General features: G+C 57.4%; 2 protein-coding genes across 2 annotated transcripts in view; one reads left to right on the top strand and one right to left on the bottom strand.

Moving 5' to 3' along the window:
• CCDC33 (coiled-coil domain containing 33) overlaps positions 1 to 20080 on the top strand; it is a 40340-nt gene extending 20260 nt beyond the window's left edge. Inside the window, exons 10-22 of the mRNA XM_050309706.1 lie at positions 3084 to 3213; positions 3301 to 3422; positions 8552 to 8677; positions 16280 to 16368; positions 16636 to 16669; positions 17550 to 18022; positions 18170 to 18281; positions 18457 to 18588; positions 18752 to 18824; positions 19059 to 19180; positions 19396 to 19479; positions 19587 to 19676; positions 20015 to 20080. Coding sequence (XP_050165663.1) covers positions 3084 to 3213; positions 3301 to 3422; positions 8552 to 8677; positions 16280 to 16368; positions 16636 to 16669; positions 17550 to 18022; positions 18170 to 18281; positions 18457 to 18588; positions 18752 to 18824; positions 19059 to 19180; positions 19396 to 19479; positions 19587 to 19676; positions 20015 to 20080 — 1653 coding nt within the window. The remainder of the gene's footprint in view (positions 1 to 3083; positions 3214 to 3300; positions 3423 to 8551; positions 8678 to 16279; positions 16369 to 16635; positions 16670 to 17549; positions 18023 to 18169; positions 18282 to 18456; positions 18589 to 18751; positions 18825 to 19058; positions 19181 to 19395; positions 19480 to 19586; positions 19677 to 20014) is intronic.
• Positions 20081 to 20298: 218 nt separating this feature from the next.
• Positions 20299 to 24137, bottom strand: LOC126636662 (cholesterol side-chain cleavage enzyme, mitochondrial). Its single transcript, XM_050309079.1, has 9 exons — positions 23893 to 24137; positions 23064 to 23219; positions 22691 to 22890; positions 22131 to 22334; positions 21582 to 21742; positions 21338 to 21504; positions 21134 to 21212; positions 20791 to 20982; positions 20299 to 20637 (listed from the first exon to the last, which is right to left on the bottom strand). Exons 1-9 carry the CDS (start codon positions 24135 to 24137, stop codon positions 20515 to 20517), a joined length of 1527 nt encoding a protein of 508 aa, XP_050165036.1. The 3' UTR covers positions 20299 to 20514.
• Positions 24138 to 26191: the final 2054 nt, after the last annotated feature.

The following is a 26191-nucleotide window of genomic DNA, read 5'->3' as shown; positions in this document are numbered from 1 at the left end:
TCCCGAGCCCTGCCAAAAAACTGGCAAGGAGGGAGGGATGCTGGGGCAGGGAGGAGGCGGGATGGAGCAGCCGAGCCAGGAGCCAGCTTGTAGCCTGCCACTCCTCAGAAGCAGAGCTGCTCCATCCTTTCACCTCTGCAAAGTGCCAGCCGAGGGCAGATGTCCGGCTGCACCCAGAGGACGGATCCAGCTGGCCCCCAATGCCAGCGGAGCGCGCGCCTTTCTCTGGCTCGATCCTCCTCCCCCGTGCATGGAATTTTGATCTGCTCGGAGCGAAACGCCCTGGATCAACACATTCGGGGAGCCCATAAATAAAATATCATGGAGAGGAGGCCGGCCAAATGCCAAGTCGCCCGTGAGGCGCTGAATTATCATGAAAATCAATAGTGTGTTTCATTCAGTACAATAATTATTGGTTTATCCCTCCCCTCTCCCCTCTGCCTCCCTGGGTTCCTCTTGCAGGTGAGAGATGGAGGCAGCACTGGGACCCTCCACTTTGGGTCTGCATCCCCAGCCCCACCATGGCAATGGATTCAGGCTATGAGTCACCCCCATCAACTCCAGAGCAGATACAGGAAGGAAATCCCTGTTTGCTACCCAAAATACCTTCTCTCTCCAATCTTTGCAATCATGAGGCTGCCATTTCCCAGGGATATGTCTCTCTTGTAAAGGCAGCCAAAATAAATTTATTTTGAATTTACAGGGATAACTACAAACACAGCCCCCCATAAAGTTGTGGGATCTATGTGCTGGGTCCGAGCCCCACATCCCTGGCATTGCTGCCAGCCCAAGCGGTGGGAGCCCAACATGGGAGGACGAGTGATTAAACCTGGCCATCTGGCCTGTGTGCTGCCTCCTCCTCCTCCTTCTCGTCCTCCTCATTCTCCTCCTTCCCTCCGTGCCCACAGGGCTCAGTCTGCCTTGGCACATCCCCAAGGATGCTCTTCCTGGGGAGCTGCATGACCCCCATCTCCTGCCTCAGTTTCCCCACCTGTAGGATGTGCTTCTCTCACGGGAGGATGAACTCTTAAGGCCTGGGAGGAAATGTTAGGGGAAGGCTGGGGGGAGGAGGAGGAGAAGGAGGAGGAGGAGGGAGCATTGTTGCTCCAGTTCCAGAGGTTAATGGCTTTCCCTGAGTGAACTCCTGGGCAGGCTAATCGGATTCGATAATTCTGCCAGCCCTGTGTGTCCTCTCGCCTGTCGGTTCCCATCAGCGTCTGCAGCCAACAGCACTTGGGTTCACCTTCAGCAGGGCACCTCTCTCACTCCTTTTGGGTTCTCAGGTCACTAGCCCTTCTCTGCCTGGCCAGGGCTCCTGGAGACTTGGTCTTCCTGGCCAGGACTCAGCTGAGACCTGCACAGAGCCACCTGTAGGACTGTTGGGTGCTCTGCTGTCCCTGGGTGCTCCCATTGGGCCAACATCCTCTTTGTCACCAACGGGATTGCCACACTGGTGGCAATGGCAAATCCATGGGGCCTCCTACAGGAAGCCACGCTGTGTCTGTCCTCCCAGGCCCAAGCTCAAGCCTTTATGATGTTGGTCCCCTCTAAGATAAACCTCCTTTGGGGCTATTTTCCTTGGGAATTCTCCAGCTTAACCTACCCATCTGGAGCTTCTCACTCTTGTCTGTGGACTGCAGCATCCAGACAGGCATCTGTGAGGAGCAGGGACAGCCTCATCCCTTGGGAAGGCAGGAGAGAGTCTGTAGGCTTGGCCACCTCTACCTCTGCTCGTGCCAACGATGCTGCCTTTGAACCAGCCATTGGGAGAAGAGCTGGGGCAGCCAGAAAGGATGAAGGTGTCTCCTTCCTCCTCCTCTACATCCCCTTTGTTGTGTTTCTGCAGGTGGCCCTTTGGCAGGGGTGGTTGTTGTGGCAGGATGTCTGCCCAAATCAGTGCATTGGCTCTGATGCCCCGGCACAGAGCATCCATCTGTCCCACCGAGCCGGTGGGAGACAGCCTGGCCCCAGCAAGCACCCTGCCCCCTGCCCCCACCTCTAAAATTGGCAGGGGGGGAAGTCAGGAACGTCATCTCCCATCCCTCTCCTGGTGAGAGGAGCCATGTGGGCTCAGGACCTCCAACAATTGGGGTCAAATTAGCAATATGCTCCCACATTTGACTTTTCCCTTCCCTGCTGAGGCTGAAACGGCACCATCTCCAGTGCCTTGTACAGGTCGATAACAGAAAGAGTAACTGGCATTTTGTGGTTTTGAGCTTTTCCCCCAAAACTGGGCTCTCTGAGGCTGATGAAACAGCCCTGTGGGCTGGGAAAGGAGAGGAGTGGCCGCAGGGTGCTGAGCTGGATCCAGCTGCTGTGAGCTGCTCCAATCCGTGTGCATTTTCCTAAGGACTTCCAGGCACAGCCTGTGCTCCCAGCAGCCAAACCAAGCTGTGTCCCAGCTAAAAAATCCCCAAGGAGCCTCTGACAAATTCCTGAATGAGAGAGCCAGCCTGGTGCTGAGCCAGCACTAACAGCACTGCCTGATGCAGCCCGCCGTGGAGGATTTTTCAGGCTCTGAAGCATCCCAACCCCACATTCCCCATGCTAACACCTCCCAAGGCTGGATAATGCACCTCTGCGGCTCTCCGAGGTGCATAATGCCCATTAGCATCCCAAAACGTGAGCAGAGGGAGATGCCCCGCTCTCCCACCCTCCCCAACAAAGCAGAAATGTGCTGATGCAGAAAAAGCCGATCAGCATCTCATTCCCGCTGGGCGATGCTGGCTGAAGGGATGGAGTAACAGCATTAAAAAGGAGCTGCTGTCAATAAATTCTTGGCGTTGGGGAGTCAGTGCTAAGGTTGACCTTTGGAAAGCTGGCGGGGCTCTCCGGAGGCGAAGTGGAGTGGCTGCCAGTGGGGACGGCGTGATGCCATTTCCAACGATGGATGGCATATCCCCAGCTCTAAGGATAAACATGCTGCTCCCCACTATTCCCTATCTGTCGGGTGAGCCTGGAATTCATGTTTGGGAAGGGGTTTTGAGGTGACAGACAGATGCTGAACACCTGCAAAGCAACCCCTTTCCAAGTGTGAGTGCTGTGTTCCCCCCCAAATATCGAATTTCCTGTTGTCCCTTAAGATATCCCGACCAGCCGGTCCCCAGGAGCAGCCATCCTGGAATGCCTCCTTCCTTTTCCAAGGCCAAGATGCTGCCACCATCTTCTCCGAAGACACCGCTCTGACAATTGAGTTCTATCCATACAAAGCCGGTGAGTCTCGGGCCCTGCCAGGGATGCCTCTCTGTCATCCCAGGTTTGGCTGCCATGCCCTCATCCAGCTGTTCTCATCCCTTCCAGTGTGGGATGCTCCGGGCACCCTCATTCCTGTGGGATACTCGGTGCTGCCCCTCACCAGCCGTGTTTTCCAGGAGCTGGCGGCGTGCAGCGGTGGAATGCACGTGGAGGGCCTCGCTGTGGAGGTGAGAAAGGGACCGTGGGGTAACACTGGGCAGGGGGTGGTATCTACAGGTGATGGATGGTGGGATGGAAACCCCACCTCTGTGTCTGGGTGAGCAGCCTAGCAACAAAACACCCAAGCATCCCATGGGAAGCCCGGAGCTCTGCTCCAAACCACAGTCCTGCACCTCTGGACAACACCTGGATGATGCCAAAGCCACTGAGAGCTCCAGTGGAAACCCAATTTGCCTCCCCAGGGCACCGATCTCCAAACCACAGCTGGAACCATCCCAACCGTGGGGCTCTGCCTGCAGCTCCTTCGATTTGAGGTGAGATGCTGGGGATGGAAAATCCCGAGGTGAGGAGGGATGGGGACAGGGGATGGGGAGGAGATGGCTCTTTAGAGCTGCCACCCCCTCTCCAAACCTTTCAGCTGGGCTGGATCTGGGTTTCATCCCTTTTTCATGTTGTCCCAAGGCTCTGGATCATGTCATCAGGTAGCTAGAAAAAGCAGCGTCGTTCTTGCCGTCACACATCCATTGCTTTCCCAGGGATTTTGTCACATGCTCGTATTCCCGGGAAATCCTGCCTGGAGACAGGGTACAGGCAGGGTATTTGGGAGAGGCTGCTCACCATGTCAGAGTGGAGAAATGCCAGGCTGGTTAACCATGGTGACAAATGTCCAGCTGTCTTCCTTCAGCATTCGTGTTCCCCAGGGATGTCACAGCAGGGAGGGAATGCGGCTGCTTTTCCTGGGGAGGAGGAAACCCCGCCAGCCCTTGGCTCCAGGTCCTTGGGCAGGTTTGGATGTGTCCACGAGCCCAATCGATCTAATTACTGCAGCCACCAGCCTCTGCTCCCATCTGCAAACCAAAAATCCTCTCCATAAAGTGAATTTGGGTCCGGTCTGGATGCTGCATCCCTGAGGAGCCGCGGCGGGCAGGGGCTGGCTGGTGGGGGGCTTTGGAGTGATTGCCCAGGGGGGTCAGCAAAAAGGGGTCTGCGTGTGATGAATTATTCACATGGGTGTCACTAAGTGCAGAATTAATCCTTTTGCTTCCAGCTGGCTGCTGCACTAAATTATCACTCGCAGTCATGCGGGAAAATGCTGCAGAATTCATTTAGCTGATTATTGTTTTGATCTGGGAGCTGTAATTTTTTTTTCTCCTCTTCCTCAACCTCTCCCATTCCGCTGCTCCAGCCCTGCCTTCCCTAATGTATGTAAGAGCTGGGAGTGGAAACAAAAAGCAAGAAAGCCACAGCAAGCCTTAGGCTCTGGATAATTCATCCGGCAGCGGCCCAGGCAGATGGACCCGGAGCGATGCAAATCAGTGAGCGAGTTCCTACCGAGCAGGGTGAGGGCATGTTCTGCTCCTTGTTTCTTGCCTGGAGGTCAGGATTTTCTTAGGAAAATGCTCCAGTCTGGCTGGCTGTGATCCTCAGCACCCCAAAACCAGCAGGTAGGGGAGGTGTTGCCTCATCTGCAAGGGCAGAGACTCTCCTGCTTTGGGCAGCCCTGGGCTCCAAGGGAAGCTTGAAGGCTTGATTTCCAGCCTCTCAGCTCATGGATTAGTCTTGAGCTTGGCTTTGGGACAGCAATAAGGGGCCAAATGGGAGCCAGGTGGCACAGACAGCCAATACAGGACTTGGGTGAACCTGGTGATGCACTGGGCCTTTGTACCGGAATGTCCTTGAGGTGCGAGGAACCACAGAATCCCTGCCATGGTATTGCTGTCCATCCTCGGGGTACAAGGAGCTGCAGCATCCCTGTCCATCCTTGGAGTGTGAGCAGCCATGGTATGGACGCCCATCCTCGGGGTACAAGGAGCTGCAGCATCCCTGTCCATCCTTCTCCATGATTTCTCACCCCACCTCTCTCCCTGCAGCTGATGGCAAAGCAGAACACTCACTGAGCTCGTCTCCTTTCCTTTCTTATTTTTCATTTATCCCAGAGAGCTGAAAATGGATAACCCAGATTGGTTGGGCTCTTTATAACAAACAGCAGCTAAATAAACCCGAGGTGCCATCTGGTACCCGGCACACTCGGAGCCGGGTGTAAATCCCGGCTGTTCTGTGGCCTCTGCAGGGATTTCACCAACTCCTACCAGGGTTCTAAATGCCCAGAGCTTGGTTTCAGATGCTCACATCAACCCTCTGTGCTGGGAAAGTGTCCTCGGTGACAGGGTTTTCCAGGGATAAGGGGCTATCCTCAAACTAAACTCATACCCTGTCTCAAAACTCTGCTACGCTTGTAAAAGCAACAGGGAAAGGGTTTGGAGCACCTGCTTTGTTAAAAGCCAAGAACCCCAACACCAGGAATGAGAAAACAGCGGTGTTATCCCAGGGAAAGGGCAGTGCTGGGTTGCAGCCTCCTGGTAAAGGCACTGAGACCCCCAGGTTTGCTCCCACCCGGCCCTGTTCCCCTCCATCTTCATCCCCTCGAGCTCCCTCTCTGGACCCCACAGGAGAACAAAAGACTTTGATCATCTCAGGGAGACAAAAAAAATCAAAGACTGCAGCAAAACGCTGGTGCTTTAGCAAATTAACCTTTGGCGTTCAAAAAAACCCAGGTTTTCCAGGATTTTTTTTTCCCTGGGGGAAAGCCTGCAGCCAACTTCCTCCGCCTCGGTACTGGCTCAGGGCTAAAGGCAGGACTCCTGTTTTACCTTCACTCCAAATATTCCTTTTTCACCCCAAATTTAGTGTCTTGCCCAAAAGAGATGAGTTTGACCTCACAGTAGCCAGTGGTAAAGCCACGTGTAGGGTCAGCAGGATGCATTCCCAAGTGACTCTGAGCCTCATCCAAGGGCTGGAAAACACACACTGGAGGCATCTGTATTAATAAGGGATTTATTTATATCCCTGTTTAATAACCAGCTTCGTTTGACACTTTGTTTTGGCACAACCCTATCTTGCTCAGCCCATTAATTTGGCACTTGGGACCTTCAGGGTCACCTCAAGCCTCTGTCACCACTTTGCTGAGCGCCCATGGTCACATCACCCGAGATGGGAGTCTGGGGACATGCAGGCACATGGTGACAGCCTCTGAAAAAAAAAAAAAAAAACAGTGAAAAGCTAGTGCCAGGGTTTTTTCCAGGCAAGGGAAAAAAAAAAATCAACAGGCTGGTTATTTCACTGCTTAAACAGCTTTAATTTATGTGATTGCTGCTGTTCCAAACCCGGAGCAGATCGGTGCCTGGCGTAAATTGTCACAGCGCCGGGGTGTAAATTGTCACTGTGCCAGCCTGGCCATCAAACCCCTTTTGGGCTGGCCAAAAGAAAAAGGGTTTACAATTGGCTGTGGAATAGGGAATCGCTATGTGCTTCCTGATATTTCAGCCTGGTTTGTACTCCTCGAGCACCGGAATTGGGATTTTTCACGCTGGTGAAAAGTTTGTTTTGGGGGAATCATAAAATCATGGAAGAGTTTGGGTTGGAAGGGACCTCAAAGATCACCCAGTTCCACCCCGTACCATGGGCAGGGACACCTTCCACTATCCCAGGTTGCTCCAAGCTCCATCAAACATGGCCTTGAACACATCCAGGGATGGGGCAGCCACAGCTTCTCCAGGCAACCTGTGCCAGGGCCTCACCACCCTCACAGGGAAGAATTTCTTCCTAATGTATTTTTTTTTATCCCTGATAAAAATTATATTCGGCCCTTCCCTGCTGAGCATCCTTTCTCGGTGAGCCGGTGAGGCCCCCGAGGTCTTCTGGCACAGCCAAACTGCTGTCAGCTGCTGATTGGCACTTGCCAGTCAAACGCATGCCCCATTCCTCTCACTGTATGGAGGATTACAAGAGGCGTAATCTCGGCCAGGAAGAGCCAAACCGAGCAGGGAATGTCTTTGTTAAAGGGAATGGGTTGGTTTTCGCCGCCGGTCCCGGGGGAGCGTTCAGGGCAGCGCTAATTGAATTAAGAGCACGTTCGCCCGGGCTTCGACGGGCCACGGTGGCCGCGGCCATCGCTCCGGAGCGGCGGCAGCAGCTGCTCGCCGGCCTCCGTAATTGCAGCCAGAGCCTAAACTGTTGCATTTTGCATGATGCTGCTCCCCCGGGAAGGGGGAGAGTGGTGGGGCGGGGGGCGGCTTCACCCGGCTTTGATGCTGGAGGAGCTCGGCTGAGGTCGGGGCCGGCGGCGGAATGAAAGGCGGCGGCTCGGGGGATGCTGCTGCTGATGGTGTTAATGAGGAAGCGGCGGGGAAGGGCACGGGGCGCCTCCGGACACCTCCTGCTGCAGGGGGGGAGATGCGCCCGCCCTCGTTATCCGCACTAACGAGGCGAGGCCGGGCGCAGGCACGGAGGAAAACCCAGAGAGGGCCACTTTGCCGTTGCCCATGCCTGTGGCCAATTTGGAGAGGGCATCCAGGCTGATTGCTCAGCCGAGGGAGCCAGGAGAGCAGCTGGAAGGTGGGGAGCGAGGATTTTCCGGGTGGGTGCAGGGATACCATGCCTTGATGCACGAATCCCAGGGCCGAGGCAGGTCCTCATCGCCCTGGGAGCCAGGACTGGGCAAAGCTCCCTGTCTGTGACCTTGCCATTCAGGTGGCAGTGAGGAGCACATGGACTCCATCGTTTATTCCATTAGATCCTGCTTCCCCCTCTAACTGGATTAGAGGGGAGTCTATAAAAGCCAGGCTGGCGGGAGGAGAGCAGGACGCGCAGAGCCGGGAGTGGGAAATGAGGGGCAGGGAAATCACATTACTGCTGCCAGCAGCATCTGGCAGGGCTCTGGCAGGGATTGCTGGTGTGCTGGAGGGGCTTATCCAGCAGGCATCAAAGGTGGGGGTGGCAGCAGGTGGCAGAGTGGTTTGGAACATCCCATTGCACCTGCAGGACCTGGATACCCACCTCCTGCCCACCTGAAGGCTGAGGATGGGCATGGAGCTGCTCTTTCCACCACCACAGGCACAGAACGGCCTCCTTCCCCTCCTTGTCACCTTGTCGCCTCAGGGATCCCCTCTCTGCCCAAAGCTCCCCTTGCGACTTCCTTTTGGCAGACCCACAGCTCTTCCCCATCACTCCAGTGGCATTCTGGGGATGTGGATGGGGGAGAGGGGACATGCAGTGGATGCAGATCAGCCCAGTTGCCCCCTCCTCGGCCCTGTCACCGCATCCATCCATCCCACAGACCATTGCCTCTCCTCTCCAGAGACCAGCAGCATTCCTGACCCCATCAGGCGGCGATGCCCTCCCCAGCCTGGACCCTGCCACCCTCAGCACCCTCGAGAGCAGCGAGGAGCCACAGGTGACCCCCCTGTACCCACTTCATGGCCAGGTAAGGACCCACGAGGGCATCCAGAGTTGCTATGCCAGCACCCTGCCCCTGGCATCCAGCCTCCACCATCCTCATAACGGTGAAAAACCAACAGAAATCCCAATTTTTAATCTCTCTTCCAATGTATGTGTTGCTGGGAGTGGCTGGTTTTATCTCCAGCCTGGCTGCAGCAGTAATTTCTCGTGTTGTGCGGAGCATCCCTGGGCTGTTTCAGCGTGGCACAGGGTCTGGAGAGGGGACATCATCCCATCACCTTGCTGGGGGCAGTACTTCAATGCACCAGCTTCGATCTAATCGCTCAATCCCAAATTCATTTAGCAAATTCTCTCCTATTATCCATCCCTGCAGTATGTGGGAGAACCCAGGCACCTCCAGCTCATACCTTTCGGCTCCAGGAAAAAAATAAAAGCCAGCTGCTCTCCTCCTCCAGCCCTTTGTACTGACAAATGGAGCCCTTGGATGAATTTAAACCCGGCCCTCGTGATCCTAATATCTTCCTGTGCTTTAAGCCATCTGGCTTTTAAAATAACAGGTTGTTAAAGCCCAATTCTGCTTATTAAATAGCTGGGAGGGAAGGGGTGGAGGGGGCCCATTCTTTCCAAAACCCCACTTATTTCCCCATCAGTGGCTTCCCAGACCCCACCTTCAACCTGCGATTCGGGCAGCAAAGCAAGAAGAAAATTAGCAATAAAATAACCACCATAAAGAAAAAGAATAATACTACAGCAAAGCTATTTGTTTTTCCTCCAGCTGTTTTAATTCCTCCAATCCACTGAGCTTTATGACTTCCCTTTCCACGGCTTCTTTATGCCCAACCTAATAGAAACCCATAATGGGGCGTGCAGAGGCGGGTACCACAGCACAGCTTAAATGCCATCGGGGTGTGAGCTCCAGATTTGATGGATACAATTACCCCCGGGGGCTCTGGAGAAGCCCCAGCACCCTCCAGACCTGCACAGGATCCAGCCCGATGCTCCAAGCAGCCTCAAATTCAGCTTGCTTCATCCTCCCAAGAGCATCCCTGCGAGGATGGGTGGAAATTGATCTCAAGAATGCTTCCAGCATCCAATTTTAAAGCCCGAGTGGGGCAACAGGAGCCCAGAAATGTTTTTCACAAGGTCTGGGCAACCCTGCACGAGCATTTTCTCTTTTTCTGTCTAAAAACACATTGCTGGTAGGATTAATATTTTCCCCTCACACGCACAACCTTTGGCAGCCGTTTGCTTTCCTTTGCTTTTTTTTTTTTTTTTTTTCCTTCCCCCCTAAAGCACAAATTATTTTCACTTGGTTTGCACTGTGGCGCGGGGGATTTGCTTGGAAAACCCATCTCCTGACAGCCCCGGGAATCGGGGCTGACACCCTACTAATGGAGCGTGTGTGCGGGAGGGAGCCGGGACGTGACAGCCCCCCCGGCGGCGGGGTTTGGGGGGGCCGGGCTGGGGGGCGAGCACTCGGCTGATCACAGCCCTGTCACTTCTTCCCACTCCGCTCGGGCTGATCAAACCCGGATCCTCATCCCCGCCCTGCGGCTTTGGAGGTCCTGCTCTGGATCTGCTCGTTAATGCCTTCATTAAGAAGTGGGAAAACAAAGCGATGGGGGATATTATCGGGGACGGGGTAACCCTCCTGCTTTTCCACCTCCCACGGGGGTGGAAATCCTTTGTGCGGGGACATTAACATCCTCCCCTCCCCGGGCTTACCAAGTTTTCCTGCTGGACGAGCTCTCCGACCTTAGGCTGAGCCTTGTGCTGGGCTCAGCCTAACCGTGTTTTCCTACCCTCCTGCCCTCTCCCGGAATAGATTTGTGCCTCTCTTACCAGCTGATGAATAATTTACAAGCAGCACTTAACGATTAGGGGGGCGTTTTCTCCAGCCTCCTCAAACATTTGCTTCTCCTTCAAGCCTTTCTTTCTCCACTCCCATCACACATATTTCCCTGACCTGTCGACGCAGGGGGATTTACAAGCCACAGGGTCTCTTGTGAGAAGTAAATGTCGTATTTTTTTTTCCATGCTGGTGTTTTGTTCCCAGCATTGCAAGTGTTTTGTGGGCTCCATCTCATAAGACAAGAGCCCAGATGTGCAGATGGTCCCCAAAAATACCCCACAGAAGAGAAAGCCAGGGGATGGGAGGTCGATTTCTTCCTTCCCAGCAGCATCAGAGTCCCTTTGCTAGACCCATATCCAGTTTCTGTGTGATTTCCAAGGAATAGTGGGGGGGCTTTTGCACCTACTGAGCAGGGTCTGCTGCCTCAGCAAGCTGGGAGGGGACACCCAGCGTGGTGTGGTGCTGCTGGGCCCAGCTGAGAGGGGAAAATGGGATTCAAAGGATGAGGACTCTGCAAGGAAAAACGATGGTGCACAGTGAGAAGGTGCAGCAAGGGGAGAGGGTGGGGTGACAGTGCTGCAAGGGGTGAAGGTGCTGTGGGCCCAAGGGTGCTGGGAGGGGTGAGGAGACAGATGAGGATGCTGCAAGGAAAAAGGATGGTGCATGAGGAGAGGGAGCAGCAAGGTGTGAGGATGCTGCAAGGGGAGAGGGTTCTGTGAGGTGTGAGGGTGCTGCAAGGGGAGAGGGGGATTTGGGGGGTGCAGATGCTGCAAGGGAAAAGGCTGGTGCTTGGGGAGTGGGTGCTGCAAGGGATAAGGGACAAGGGTTCTGTAAAGGCAAAGGTGCTGTGAGGGGAGAGGGGAATAGGATAGATGAGGATGCTCCAAGGAAAGAGGACACAGGGAGAGGGTGCAGCAAGGTGTGAAGATGCTGAAAGGAGAGAGGGTGCAGCAAGGGGAGAGGGTGCTGTGGAGGGAAAGGGTAATGTGAGGGGAGAGGAGGATGTGAAGGATGAAGGGACTGTAAGGGTAAAGGACTGTGAACCCCATCACCCTGTGAGGGGAGAGGGTGCTGCAAGGGAAAAGGGTGCTGGAAAGGGAGAGGGTGCTGTGAGGGGTGAGGGGACAGAAGGGTGCAAAAGATGACAATGCTGCAAGGAAAAAGGATAATGCATAGGGAGAGGGTGCTGCAAGGGATGAAGATGCTGTGAGGACTGAGGGTGCTGTGAGAGAGGACTGAGGGGACACAGGGACGTGAAAAGTGAGAGTGCCGCAAGGGATGGTGCAAGAGGAGAAGGTGCTGTGAGGGGTGAGGGTGCTGCAGGGGTTGTAGATGCTGCAGAGGCTGAGGAAGCTGCGCGGGACGAAGATTCTGCAAGGCCGAGGGTGCTGAGGGCGCAGGCGGCCGCCGGCCCGTGCGAGGCTCCAGCCCCATCTAGCGACAGCTCCGCCGGTCCCGGCTCCCCACCGGGGAGGGGACAACCCTCCACCCCGGATACCGCTCCTCTGGAGCCGGGATGCAACAGGCTGGGATGGGGATGCCTCGCTTTGCCCCGCCCGGGGATGCTCGGAGATGTTTGCCGGACGCTGGGCACCCATGGGTGCCCCGGCACCCACGAACACGAGGCTCAGTGCGTGGCAGGCTGGTGGGTACGGGGAGGGGGGAATCCCCCAGCAGGATTAAACCAAGTAATGAAACAGGTCCATAAACGAGCTAATGTGACCCCAGAAGTCACCACCCTGGCACTGCCTCCGGGAACAGGGGCAGGGTAAAGGCATTTACAGAGGAAACCTGCCAGCCACCCCAAATCCTTCTGCAGTGTCACCACTGGGCTGGAGGAGAGTAAAAGCAATGGGAAAAGCTGTTTTATTGGGGAGAAGGCGGGATGGCAAGGAGGGGGACAGAGGAACGTGGCTTTTGGAGGGCAGCAGAGGGTGCTGGAGGCGCAGGAACCCAAGGGTCAAGGGCTGGAGGAGGCTGTGTGTGGGCCAAGGGGTTTGAAAATGATCCAGCTGCCACAGTTATGTTGCATGAGGGGTTTTTTGGTGATCCAGGCTCTGGGCAAAGGTGGGAAAACAGGGGGGCTTTGCATGGGCTTCTCCTGCTTGGGTCTGGGTGGCTGAGGGTTTAGCTGTGTGGGGTGGGGACTGGGGACACCAGCACTGAGCCAGAGCATGGAAGAAGAGAAAACTGTCTCCAAAACACATTTTTATGTGTTTGGGGATGCTTGCATTGGAATGTGTGGGCCCATCTGTGTCCTGCTCCAACACAGCCCAGCAGTGCTACTAAACCCTCAGTGAACGTGGCACAGAGGGACTCATCCATCCTTGTTTAGGGACTGGATCAGCCTTTCTTGGTCCTAGGAAAAGTTATCCCACCTGTTCCTAGCTGCATATCTTTTTTTTTTATTATTGGTCTTTTTTTTTTTTTCTTCCTTTCATTTTCTTTTGAGGAAAATAAACCAGCAGCGACTCACAGAGGACTCGCAATCCCTGCTGGTGGCACAGCTGCTTCCTTGAGCCTTATCTTGAAGGAGCAGGCGGGAGGGTGGGAGCCTGCAGAGCAGTCGCCTCTCAGTGGAGCATCTCCCCTCCCCGAGCTACCCAGTGTAATCCAGAGGCTTTTATATCCTTGTAAAACACGATATCAGCAGCCGGCAGCTGGGCCTGGAGTCGGAGAGCGATGGCAATCGCCTGCCCTAAACTCGTCCTCGAGGTTGGAGGGGGGGGAGCAGAAGATGTGGTGTCTCTATTAAATGGGACGTGGCACCGATTAAGCAGTTTTCAATGCAATCCAATTAACTCCTAAATTGAATTGTAATGCTTTGCCTAATACACCCCCCTCAGAATGGCCCCCCTGTGCTTGGGAAGGGAGTTCAGCCTTGATTTAATCAGATAAAAACCCCGTTTATTTGCTGCCTTTCACATCCTGCCAAGGTGTAAGGGGAGCAACCGGGCTAAAAATCTCTGTATTTCCCCCGGGAATTGGAGTTTCCTGGGAAAACACTGTGATTTTAGAAGTAAAGGGGGAAAACCCAACATTTTCCCCACTGATCTGGCCACCCAGATGTTCTGAGGGTGGTTTGGGTATCCAGGAAGATCAGGGACCTGGGACCTGGCATCAACCCCAGCCCCATCTGTACATGCATTCCAAGGGAATATGTGAGGCTGATGGGGGCAATGGGCAAAGCAAAGGAAGGCATCACCATCTCCTGATGGTTTCATGAGCTTTTGTTACAGAAAAGAGGGAAAATGGGATTTTCCCCTCTGATCTTCCTAAGCCACTGCAGTAATTTTTTTTTTCCCTCAGATATGTAAATCCGAGCTTATCCCATCTTCCTAACAATTAAGGAATTAGGCTTAATGTTCATCCATGGATGTGTTATTTGTTGAGCTGGAGGGAGATGGTGCTGCAGCAGAGGGTGGGGCACTGCCAGGGGCCCAAATGCCTCTATGCTCACACATGTAACAAGTTGTCCCATCCTCAGCCTTTCTCCTGTCCTCTCCTCAGACAGGGATGGGGTCCACACGTGCCATGTGGGTGCAGAACCCCCTGGCACACCCTATTTTTGGCCTTTTTTGGACCTTTCTGCCTCCTGCAGAGGTTTATCTCTAGGCCCCCCTCCCCCCAGTCTCACTTTGCTCCGTGCTGCTCCATCTAGAGAGGGATTGATTCCAGCAGTCGAAGCTAATCGGATACATCAAAGCATCTTGGAGCAATTTGTTAAGTAAATATATAAAAAAAAAAAAACTTGGCCTAAGCAAATATGGGAAGGAGGGGGGCGATGAAAGGCTCCAAAGGCAGGAGAAACTTCAGAGGCTTGGAAATGACGAGGGAGGGGAAAAAAAAAATTAAAAAATAAATAACGAGTGCCAGGAGTTTCAAAGCTTCCATCATTTCAGACGCGGATTCCCAGCCTTTCATCCCGGACCCCTGTGGGAAGGAGAGACGCAGCGATCTCTGTATGGATTTGAGATAGGAGATGTAGGGAAAAAAATGCCTTCAAATACCTTGAACCCTGTCCCTGGGGTGATACTGCCTGCCGGGATGGTGGGATTCTGAGCAGCGCTGGGCTGGGAATACAGGCTGGAATTGCTTTTCCAGGCTCTGCAGGTGCAGCCTGACCCTGGAAAAGCCGTGGTGGAAGGCAGCCCAGGCAAGGCAAGTGCATTATTGATGGGGCAGATAATTGCACGCTTCCCACCATCTCCTTGATGAAAAATTGATGGCACGGGATGAGGTAGCGAAGGGCTCCATTGACTTACACCAGCCTCTTTGTTCCCTAACAAACACCGGAGCAGAGGCAGACACGGGGTACCACAGCAGGAGGGAGGCACAGGAGCCTCTGTGGGGACCCTGAGAAAGGGACGGGATGAGGGACAAGCTGGGACAGAGAATCCTGTGCCTTAAAACCCTTTAAATTCGGTCTCAGGACGGAAGTGGGGTTTGCTCAGCAAATCATCCAGCGAATCATTCCCAGGCCAGGCTCCAAGGTGGAGCTGAAGCCTGATGCCACCCGGCACCTCCCAGACGTGGGTCCTCCAGAGTTAATTGAGTGTTTGAGACATCAGAGGAGCGTGCTGGGAAGGCAGAGCATTTCCGTGCATGGAAATGAGGCGCTGTCATCACTGCAGCCACCCAGGACCGCTGGGATCTGATGGTGGCCTCCACCAAGTCACCTCCTTGGCTCTGCACTGCTGGGAGCAGGGAATGAGGCAAAAAAAACCCTAAAATTGGGACGGAATGACAAGGGATGGCTGGAAGCAGCGAGGGGCTCCACAAGCTCTGATGGTTTTGGAAGACACAATGGGATGTTGAAGGGGAAGAGCTGTGGATATCCAGGGCACCTGTCTGCCTCTGGAATTCTCCCATCAGGGTGCAGACGAGTGATTTTAGCCTCCGAGCTGCTCCGGGGAGATGTTGCTAAGAGGCGAGTTGTGTTGTAGCAACAGCTGCTGGTGTGCTGGGAGCTCCATGCCACCTAAATCCTCTTGCCAGCAGAAAAGGCCTGGGAAAACCAGCTTTTCCTCATGCTACAGCCCCCCGGCATCACCACAAGTGCCCCTCATACTGCGGCTCAGGCGGTGGTGGAGGAAGAGGAGGTTTGCCTGGGGGGGATTTGTTTGGGGCAGGAGGAGCCTGGCAACCCACTGTGGGCAGGGCTGACTGCGGGAACGGGGTGCTGGGGGGACCAAGACACGCCAGGAGCGGGAAGGATGCTCTACTACAGACCCTTCTCCTCCACTGTGAGTGCCGGGAGTGGCAGGTGGGGATGGGGACGTCACCTGGTGTCACCAAGGGAGGGGAGGACCCAAAGATCCCTGTTACACCCAAGTTAGGGTGCTTGGCTCAACAGTCCCGCTGTGGAATGATGCTCATGGAGATGCATCCACATCTTACATGTAGCGGTGGCACTTGGGGACGTGGTTTAGGGCTGGTCTTGGCAGTGCTGGGTGAATGGACTTGATGGTCTTAAATGATTCCATAATTCAAAGTCAGGGATTTCTAAGTGCCCCCATCCTCAGGAGAAGGTCTTCTTCCAGCCCTCTGGCTGTATCCAAGCCCCAAGGTAGGATGCTTGAAGCATCGCAGGCAGTCATTCCAGAGGTTTTGGGGCAGAGCTGGATCCTGATCCCAAAGCAACAATGGCAAAGGTGCTTTGCTCCAGGTGAAAGCCCAGAGAGCTGCTCCCAGCTGTGGTAAAGGGAGTGAAGGAGCTTGTTCCTACTCAACCTGCTCCTCATCCTCACCCTCCGCTCTGATGTCTCCTGCCAGCTCCACCAAGATGACACGTCTCTCCCAGCAGTTGATGCCATGGCCAGTATCCTGCCCGGAAAGCAGCCACTCCCACATGGAGAGCAGAGGTATGGGGACCACTGTGGGTTTTCCTCCTCCTTCTTATCCTCCTTGGGGTGGTTTCATCCTTCCTCCACTCTCCCCATATTTTTCCCAGCAGTTTCTCCTCCTGCCCCAATGCTGCTGATCTTACTCCTCATCTCCTCCAGCCTCCCACCCTTCCTGCACTCCCATCCCTCCCAGCGCCCCAAGCAGGCTCTTCTCTCCTATGGAGGCTTCCTTGGCCAAGGTTTTGCCGGTGTTTCACAGTGTCCCCCCTGCTCTTGGCTCTGCAGGTCCCAGGAGATCTTTGGAGATCGCCAGGAGCTGGTGAGTGCCAGGGAGATGGGAGGAGCAGGGACAGTGGGGACACTGCAAGGGGACAGCAGTGTCCCCAAGGGTGGTCCTGGCTACCAAAGGGACCAAAGCCACTGAAGGTCTAGGAGAGGGTGGGGGGGGCAGCCCTTGAGCTTGGCTGGAGGGACCTTTATCTTGGGAATGAACCAAAGCCTGGGTGAAACTGCTCCTGGGCAGATGGGGAGGAAGGAGCAGAGCCTCTGGCTGCACCTGCCCCCCCCTTTCCTCCCTTCCCAAGGCTTCGTGATGCTGCTGCAGCCCCTCCCCATGCCCTGGTTCCCCCCATGGGCCACTGGCCAAGGCCATTCCCAAGGCTGGGAGCAGGGGGCCCAGGGAAACTGGAGGCACACAGCTGCCTCTGGCCAAGGTCCCTGCTGTCAGCATCCTCCCAGCGTGGCAGAGAGGGATTCAGGAGGGTCAGCCTGAAAAGATAAAAATCCTCAGGGAATTTTATCCCCCCAGCATCACCTGGCATCATCTTTCTGTTATTCTTCACCCCATCCCTTCTTTTAAAGACCTGCAAAGGCCCAAAAGGCTCAGAGCTTGGGGATGACTCCCAGATCCAGCGCTGCTCCACTCCACATCCGTGGGAGATGTCCCCAAGGGGGTTGTAGGAAAAGATGGGGAAATGGAGGAGGGGTCTGTCAGGTGGAAGGAGAGGTGGGTGGATGGAGAGGAGAAGGTTTGGAGGGACAGAATGGATGGTTGGAGAAGAAAAGGATGGATGGATGGATGGATGGATGGATGGATGGATGGATGGATGGATGGATGGATGGATGGATGGAGAAGGATTAAGACATGAATACATGCATGGATGGATGGGAAAAGGACTTCACTCACTAGAGAGTGAAAGATAAGTGGTTGGAGAGAGATGCATGGAGATGAGAAGAATGAATATATGAATTCATGGATGGATAGATGGATGGGGAAGAGAAGGATGGATGGAAGGATGGATGGAGAAGAGAAAAGAAGGACTGACACATGGATGGATGGATGGATGGATGGACAGATGGGTAAGAGAAGGATGGATGGAAGAGGTAGAGAAGGATGGATGGTGTCAAGAGGAGAGGAATATCTGGATGTTCCTTTGCTCCTCCATGGTGGGTCTGACCCTCAAGTCACATATCCCGAGCTGATCCCTTGGATCTGGGGACATCCCTGGCTGCCATGGGGTGCCAGCAGCTCTGTTCTGGGCTGGCAGGAGGTGGGCAGCTACCGCCTGGCGCTGAAGCGGATGGCAGGGGACCTGCTGTCCCTGCGCCGGCACGTCACCAGCCTGGAGGTGGAGAACGGGCACCTGCGGAGCAGCCTGGCCTCGCAGCAGGAGCTGGGCCACTCCCTGCTCCACGACGACGACCTGGATGTCATGACCCGGGAGGAGCTGCTGGACAGGCTCGGTGTGTGGCGGGGAGGGGGCAGGCAGGTGGAAACTGGGGGACCTCCTCCCTGGTCCCCTGGCCAGGTGACAAGGAGGTGGCATGGGGTGCGTCTTGCAGCCACCCTCAAGCACAAGCTGGTGGCCAGCACAGCAGAGATGAGGAGACTGAAGGATCGTGTCCAGCAGCTGCAGAATGAGCTGATCCGGGTATGGATGTGAGCAGGGGCTGCCTGGGGGGATGGAGTGGGCTGGTAAAGCAGGGGAACCAAGGAAGTGCCTCAGAGCCCCAGGACCCCCCCATGAGGTCCTCCCAGATGATGTCCCGAGGCTTGAGGCTCAGCACAGGGCTCCCTTGGGGGAATTTCCCCTTCCTCCCTCACAGAAAAATGACCGGGAAAAGGAGCTGGTGCTGCTCCAGCGAGCCCACCGGCTGCAGCAAGCCATGCTGAGGAGGTGCCAGGATAAGGCAGCCAAGGCAAAGGGCTTGGAGGAGACGGTGCAGCAGCAGGAGAAGGTGAGCCATGGGGCACTAGGCCGGGGTGAGAAGGACAGACTGGGGGGCACGAGGCACTGTGGAGCAGACGGGACCCTCTGGCTCATCCTGCTCCTCTGTGAGGTGATCATCAAAGCCTTGCATTGGGCCGGTGACACGGGGACAGCTCTGCTGTCTCCCACAGGTCATCGAGGTGATGGAGCGGGTGCTGCAGGAAAAACTCGCCAGGGCGGGCAGGAGCACGGAAAAGCCGGCAGGTGGGTGCGAGAGGGAACGAGGACTCTCGGGAGAGCCGGGTGGGGAGGGGGGGTCCCATACCCGTCTCCTGGGCTCCCTGGGATGATCCATGATGGGGGATCAGTCGGTCCTGAGCCCGCCAGCTCACATTCCTGGGCGTGGGAGAGGCAAGGGCTTGCTCTAGCCCCCATCCCTGCACGGGGAGGGGCGTAGGACACGTCCCAGTGTCCGTCCCCCCCCACCCCATCCCCCAGGTGAAGCCCTCTCCGGGGAGGTGCACACCGCGCTGCTGGCCGAGAACCGCCGCCTGCGGGAGGAGCTGGCGAGGGCCGCCCACCCCGCAGCCCCCATTGCCCCGCGGCCCCCAACCTTGCCGGTGAGACTGGGAGGGGGCGGGCATAGGACTGGGAGGGGCAGCAGAGCCGTGGCACCCCAGAAAGTGGGGGGTGTCGCCTGGGGGCGTCACCGAGGTGGCATCTCCGGCTCTGTGGGGCAGTAGCCACCCCACGGCCTGCCCCCGCCGTGAGCAGCGCGAGGGAGCGGGGAAATGCAGCGAGGCCGTTCCCACTCCGGCTCACCTCGTGCCCACAGGGCGTTTTGGGGGGCACGGAGAAGCTGTCTCTGCTGGCCAGGCTGGAGGAGGCACAAGCCCGCGGGCGAGTGCTGGAGAGGCAGGTGGGCATCACCCCTCTGCACCCCACTTGATGGCGGGGGGCTTGGAGTGCGTGGCACCTCTGCCCCCATTTCCTCGGGAGAGCCAGCCTGTTTTGTGTCTGTCCCAGCTGGAGAAGGCAGCGAGGAAGTGGGGCCGGGAGAAGCAGGAGCTTGGGACTCGTCTGCTGGAGCAGGAGAATGGCTTCCTCCACCCCTCGGTGAGCACACAGGGGGGACCAAGGACACCCCTCACGGGGGCTGGCAGCCGGTGTTTGCTGCCAGCAGGAAGGATCGGGACTCAGAGCCACCCCCATGTGCTCTGGGGACAGTTTGAGGGAGGGGTGCTTGGTGGGGGTGGGTGCTGTCTCCATGCCCACCCTCACACTGGGGGGAATCTGCTTCAATTTCCCTGTAGGACAAGAGGGAGGGGGGAGTGTGGACCTTGGGGCCCCCAAAATACACCCCTACCAACCCAGAGCCCTCTCACCCACACTCGATGTCCCCCAGAGGGCGGGGCTGAGTTTACAGCTCCCCAAGACCTTTTCCTGCCCCTCAGCAGAACCTGACTGCAATTTCCACGGCCCCCCGGAGAAGACCCCACATCCTGCCCCCCCTGCCCTAACCCGCGGCCGCTGAGAGAGACGGAGAGACGCAATGCTGGCAGGAAGAAGCCGGTGCTTTTTGACGGGATGCGATGACAGACAATATAAGAGGCAAAGCAGAACACCGGAGGGGGTGGGAGGAGCTCGGCCGCAGTCCCTGGTGCCGTCCCCAGGGAGCCCCGAGCAGCCGGAGGGTGCAGCAGCACCAACCCACCCTCCCACCCCGCACTCCCTTGGGGTGGCTTCAGTTTATCTCCCCCGTGGCGTAAGCGCAGCCTTGAGCCAAGGCAGGGATGCAGCAAGCCAAGGCTGTGGCCCTGAAAGCGTCCCAGGCGTCCCCCAAATCCCATCCCCAGGCTGGAGGCTGGCTGGAAGGAGCCGAAAGTGCCTGTTGGGATGTGGGGGATGTCCCGAAATGGTCTCCCGGGCTGGGTGTCACCCGGGAGCAGGCTCGTCACGCCCGGGACTCGAGCGGCCGTAAGGTCAAGTAGATGGGTTTGTCTGGGATCAGAATGAGATCGAACTTGGTCCCAATTTCCACTGCTCTCATGGTTTCAATCTTGAAGTTCTCCAGGATCTGGAATGAAAGAGAACGGAGCAGATGGGTTGGATAGGGCTTGGAGCAGCCTGGTCTAGCAGACCCTGCCCTGGAGGTACCAACACCGACATGCCACTTCCCTGATCCCTCCCAGTGACAAGTTCCCGGTGTCCCCAGCAGCAGGAGGCTCACCTGCATGAGGAAGAGCTGCATCTCCAGCTCAGCGATCCGGCGCCCCAGGCACTGCCGGGGTCCAAACCCAAAGCTCAGTCCCTGGAAGTGCTTGGGGCCAGCTGCCAGCCAGCGCTGGGGCCTGAACTGCTCTGGCTTGGGAAAGACCTCAGGATCCCGGCCCATGGCGTAGAGACCGACCTGCACCAGCGTCTGTAGGGAGAGATCAGCCCCATGGGTCTGGGCTCTCCATGTGGCTTTGCTGGGGTGCAGGGGTGGCATCCAGCCCTCCAGCTGCTCCCACCATGTCACACAGGTCCCACAATGGCCACAGGGTAAGGAGGGAGCTGGTGGCCATGCTCACCTTGGGGGGGATACGGTAGTCCTGGAGGATGACCTCTTGAGTGGTGTACCTCTGCAGGGTCACGGCCACGGGGTGCAGCCTGGGGAGACAAGTGCCACACACCTCATCCTGGGGACAGCCTGGCCTGCCCACATTCCCCCTCGATTCGTGACGGTTCAGGGAGGGAAGGGGCTGGGGGTGTTTTCCAGCAGAGCCCCTGCTCACCTGAGCGTCTCCTTGATGGCAGCTTTGAGCAGCCGGATGGTTTTCAGCATCTTCACCCTGTCCCCTGCCGCCTCACGCTTGGCAGCCAGGACCTCTGCCCGCAGTTCCTCCTGGACCCCCGGGGCCCGTGCCAGCTCGAACATGGCCCACTGCAGCGTCATGGAGGTCTGGAGCAGGGCAGGGGAGCAAGGCTCAGCACCAACCAGCACCTTCCCCCCGCCCAGCCACCCTGCCCGCTCCGTACCGTGTCCACCCCGCCCGCCATCATCTCGGTGACACTGGCCCTGATGTCCTCCAAGGGCAGCTTGTCCCGCATGATGAGGTTGCAGAGGATGCCCATGTACTCCTTGGTGCTCTTGCGCTGCAGCCGTAGGTCCCGGTAGACATTTTGGATGCATTTGTCCGCTGAGGAGAGACACAGAGGCGTGACATGGTCTTCCTCCCCCAGGGAATGGTGGAGGAGGAAGGCGCATCAGGACATCAGGACATTGCTACTCCAGAGGGAGACAGCCTGCAGGAGGGCTATCCCAGGTGCCCAAAGCTCTCTGAGGCCACATGCCCCTCTGGGAGAGCTGCTCCCCTCAACAAGCTGCCCATCACCTGCCCTTCATCACTCCTGGATGATTCCCCTCAGCTCCATGCCACAAGCTCCAGATGTGGAAACCACTCCTGGCCTTGGTGATTGGACCCAGGAGAACGTCTCCAGATTGGTGACATGGGGCTGCACTGTGGAGCCAAGCCCTCAAAGGGATCTTGGATGACAAATGGAGGTGCAGGCAGGAGGAACACTCACCCTGGGAGAAGATTGCATCCCAGGCCTGGACATGGTCCCGCCACGTCTTGGTGTTGAGGTGGCGGAGGAGGGCTGGCGGCAGGTAGAGCATGGGTGACGTGGTGTGGAACATCAGGGTCACGGCATCGATGAAACGCTGCGAGTCGGGGTCCACGAAGTCCTGCAGCAGCCCCAGCCGCTCCCCGTACAGCACATGGCACACGGCTGCAGGGACAGCACCCATGAGGGGACCCATCCCCATCCCCTTCCACCATCCCATGGCCAGCTCCAGCCTTTTTAAGACCTGGCTTGGCCTCCTGTTTGTTCAGGGTCGTGGAGGGTTGGTTTGGGTAGGGTTGGCCACCAGTTGATGACCAGCAAATGATAAAAGAGTGTTTTATCAAGTACTGAGTTGTTCTCTTGTCTAGACAGAGGACATCCTGCCTGGAGAGAGGAGGCTCCTCTACACACTTCAACTTTGGGAGAGGCACTGGTTGGCCCATCTCTGAGGATGAAGCTTGGGGAAAAGGGTGGGTTTTTTGAGGGGCACAGGCTTTGAGGCTCATCCCCCCAACACTCACACTCCAGGGCGAAGCGGAAGAGCTCATGGGTGAAGTCGGCCGTCCAGTGCCCTCGGCCGCTCTTCTCCACCTGGGCTCGCGCCCGCCGGATGAAATCCTCACCCACCTGGCTCAGCAGGGGCACAAACCCCTCCACCACCTCTGGCGACAGCACCTCCTTGTTCAGCATCAGGCGGTCTGAGCGCCAGGCCTCCCCTGTCCTGCAGGACACCAAAGCGGGGGTCAGAGGTGTCCCACTCACCCAGGGGATGCCACTCCCCAGCAGCCAACGTCCCCATCACCCTCCTGATGTTCCAGCTTCTCCCCAGCCCGTGTGCCAGGGCTATGGCAATAGGACCTGGTAGCCCCATTTTGAGGAGCCCCCCTGACTCACTTGAGGAGCACACCGTAGGGCTTGTTGCGGAAGTCACGATATGCCACCCAGGGGGGGACACTGAAGCGCTCTGGCAGTGTCCCCTCTGCCTGGAAGAGGGTGGCGGCGTCCCGGGGGCTGATGATGTTCACACTCTCGTAGACACCCAGCTTCTCCCTGATGAGGTGAAGAGGAGGGTCAGCCCTGCACTCAGCAACCCCAAATCAACCACCCGCCCCCTTGCATGCCCTAAAATCCTGCTGGAAGGATTCAGGAATGCATCCTGGGGAATGCATGGGCTCAGCATCAGGATCAGGCCCTCAGGACTCAGGTGGGAATAGAGAGCGGTGCTGAAATCAAATCCCCCGCCCTTCCTCCTCAGATCCACACCCTGTGGAAATCAGGGAGGGCAGAATCCTCTCCAGCTCCAGCATTCCATCCTCCAGATATTGGGCATCCACAAGGCACTGCTGCATGGTCCCTGCCCCCTCCTAGGGCACAGGGTCTGTCCCTTCCTGCCCCAGGTTTCCCTCCCAAGGATTTGTCCCTTCCTGCCACCCGTTCCCTGTCCCCTCCCATGGCACAGGGCCTGTCCCCTCCTGACTCCCCTTCCCTTTTTCCCCCCCCAGGGCACTAGCTCTGTCTCCTCCTGCCCCCCTCTCGCCCATCACTGTGGTATCAAGCCTGGTCGGCGCAAGGCAAGCCAGACTCCTCCAGCGGCTCAGCCACGTACTCCCCCCTCCCTCGCCCCGAGCAGGGCTGGTAATAGGAGCATCATCCCGGTCTGGAAAAGCCGCTGGGGTTGGGGAGCAGGGTGAGAGAGGCCAGGGGGGCCCAGATGCCACCTCACCTGTAAATGGGCCCGAATTGCTGGAACTTGCGAGCCATGATGTGGTGGACGTTGTTCAAGCCGCCCTCCTGCCAGAAGCGGTACAGGTTGAGCCAGCCGGCTCGCCACTCCCCTGGCAGCTGGTTGAAGGGTCGGGGAGCTGAGGGCGTGGGGGTGGCAGTCCCCCCAAGCCGGTGGCACCCCCCGGCTGGGACAGGGGGACATCCCCGCAAGGCTCCGAGTTTGGGCGCAGCACGGGCGAGCATGGGAGCGGGCGGCAGAGAGGGAAGGGTGGCCTGGAGCGGGCGGTGGAGTGGGGAGGGTGTCCTCGCTCTTATCCCGGCTCAAGGAGAGGTGCTCTCGCCCGCCTCCCGATGAGTCATGGCCCCCCCCGGGGCCGGGGACAGACGGACACTGGGGCAAGGGGTTGGCAGAGCATCGTCCCCTCCCAGCCTTGCCACGGCGGGGTGTGACAGGTGACACGCCGACCTTGAGCGGCAAGGGGTGACCACGGGTGACACTGGCAAGTGGCCTGTGTCACCCCACTAAAGGCGGGTGCTGCTGCCAGCGCTGACAATGAAGACTCGGCTGCCAAGGGGAGAAATGGCTTATCTGCCAAATAAATGATTAAAATGATCTAGGAGACAAAATAGTGGCAGTTAAACATAATAAAGGTCGCATCAGCCCAGCAGGGGACATCCTTGGGGACCCTTGGCCAAGGTCACCCCAGGAGGGGACAGCCTTGGGGACTCCTGAACATTGCTGAGGGTGTCTTACCTCCACCCTCCTCAGGACAGGGGGTGCTGGGTGGGACACATTCCCACTTCCCAGGCTCTAACCCTAACAGCAATCACCCCCCTTCCAGAAGGGAAAGGCTTTTGGGGGTGTTCTGAGCCACGGAGAAAGGCTGCAGCACCCGAGGATGGTGGCAGACAGGCACAGTAACACAGGGACAGGTTGTCCCCAGGCACAGTAACAGCCACTGGCAATGGTGGGGTGGGGAAGATAATGGGGTGGGCTACACTGAGGGGTCCCTGAGGCATCTCTTTGGGGTGTCCCCCGGGTCTCTGGGGTGTCTCTGTAAGGGACCCCGAGCGGGATGAGCAGCGGGATGTCCGGGGCCGGGGATGCTGAGCCGGGCTCGGTGGTGGATGCGACAACGGCGGCGGCCACCGGGAGGCGCGCCTGGCCCGTCAGTGCCACCGCACGGGGACAGCGCCGACTGTGCCCCCCCTCCTCGGCACCTGAAGCCTGTCCCCTGCCAGGGCACAGGATTTGTCCCCTCCTGCCCCATGGTCCCCGTCCCGTGCCAGGGCACAGGGGCAGTTCCTTCCTGAGGATTTGTCTCCTCCTGCCCCCCACTCCCTGTTCCCTCCCAGGAAAGAGGGTCTGTCACCTCCTGTCCCCATGAGTCCCGTCCTTTACCAGGTCACAAGATCTGTCCCTTTCTACCTCAGAGTCCCTCTCCCCTTCCAGAGCACAGTGTCTGCCACCTCCTGCCCCAAGTTTTTGGTCACCTCCTGCCCCACAGTCCCTGTTCCCTCCCAGGGCACAGGATCTGTCCCCTCCTGCCCCACGGTCCCTGTCCCCTCGTGTACCAGGCCCCATGGTTTATGCCAGCATGAAAACACCAACTGGCTGCATGTGCACCCCAGAGCTGTCCCACACCCCGGAGACATGATGGCACAGTGTCACTCCCTGTCCTTTCCCCCTGCACTGTCGCTGTCCTGGGTGGGACCTGCTGCCTCCCCTCCAGCCATGGTCACGAGGTCAGGGCCCAAGGGACACAGAAGGGACACGGAGGGACACACTGCCACACGCTGAGCTCCACCCTGTCAGACACTGCCTCCAGCCCCAAGGTCACAGTCCCCATCACACTCAGTGTCACCTCTGCACCTCCCTTTCCACCACCTCTCCAAAGCATGTGGACAACTCCCGGGCTCCTTCACCTGATGCCTGTCCCCCCTCGGATTAAGGGGTCTCACACACATTCTCCATGGGGCCCTGCCCTTCTTCCCCTGATCCCCCTGCCCTGGGGAGGGCTCCACATTTTTGCTGCAACCCTGCCAAGGTGTTACCGCTCCTACGGCACAACAGAACCACGACCGTTTGTGTCCTCTCACAGAGCAAACCGCAGGGCATTTGGGGGGCTCTGATGGAAGGTGGAGGGGTGGGCAGGAAGCGGTTCAAGGGCTGCAAACACCCGCAGCAACCCCCTGTCCCCAGCCATCACAGTGGGGACGGGACTCGGAGCACATCGTGGCTTCATCCGTGACGAGCGCAGCGGCAGCGCGTGGATGGAGGCGGCGCTTCTCCCGCC

The sequence above is a fragment of the Myiozetetes cayanensis genome, unplaced genomic scaffold, assembly GCF_022539395.1.
Source record: "Myiozetetes cayanensis isolate MyiCay16 unplaced genomic scaffold, myiCay2020 scf14, whole genome shotgun sequence".
NCBI classification, from domain to species: Eukaryota; Metazoa; Chordata; class Aves; order Passeriformes; family Tyrannidae; genus Myiozetetes; species Myiozetetes cayanensis.
The sequence above is the reverse complement of the archived record's forward strand: the minus strand, read 5'-3'. Positions and strand labels throughout refer to the sequence as shown.

Excerpts from the sequence above, each read along its gene's own strand:
- LOC126636662 (XM_050309079.1), bottom strand. The coding sequence starts at position 24,137 with ATGCTCGCCCGTGCTGCGCCCAAACTCGGAGCCTTGCGGGGATGTCCC. Across the intron at positions 23,220-23,892 it reads CAATTCGGGCCCATTTACAG|GGAGAAGCTGGGTGTCTACG; the intron begins GTGAGGTGGCAT and ends TCACCTCATCAG. Across the intron at positions 20,638-20,790 it reads TGCAGCTCTTCCTCATGCAG|ATCCTGGAGAACTTCAAGAT; the intron begins GTGAGCCTCCTG and ends CTTTCATTCCAG.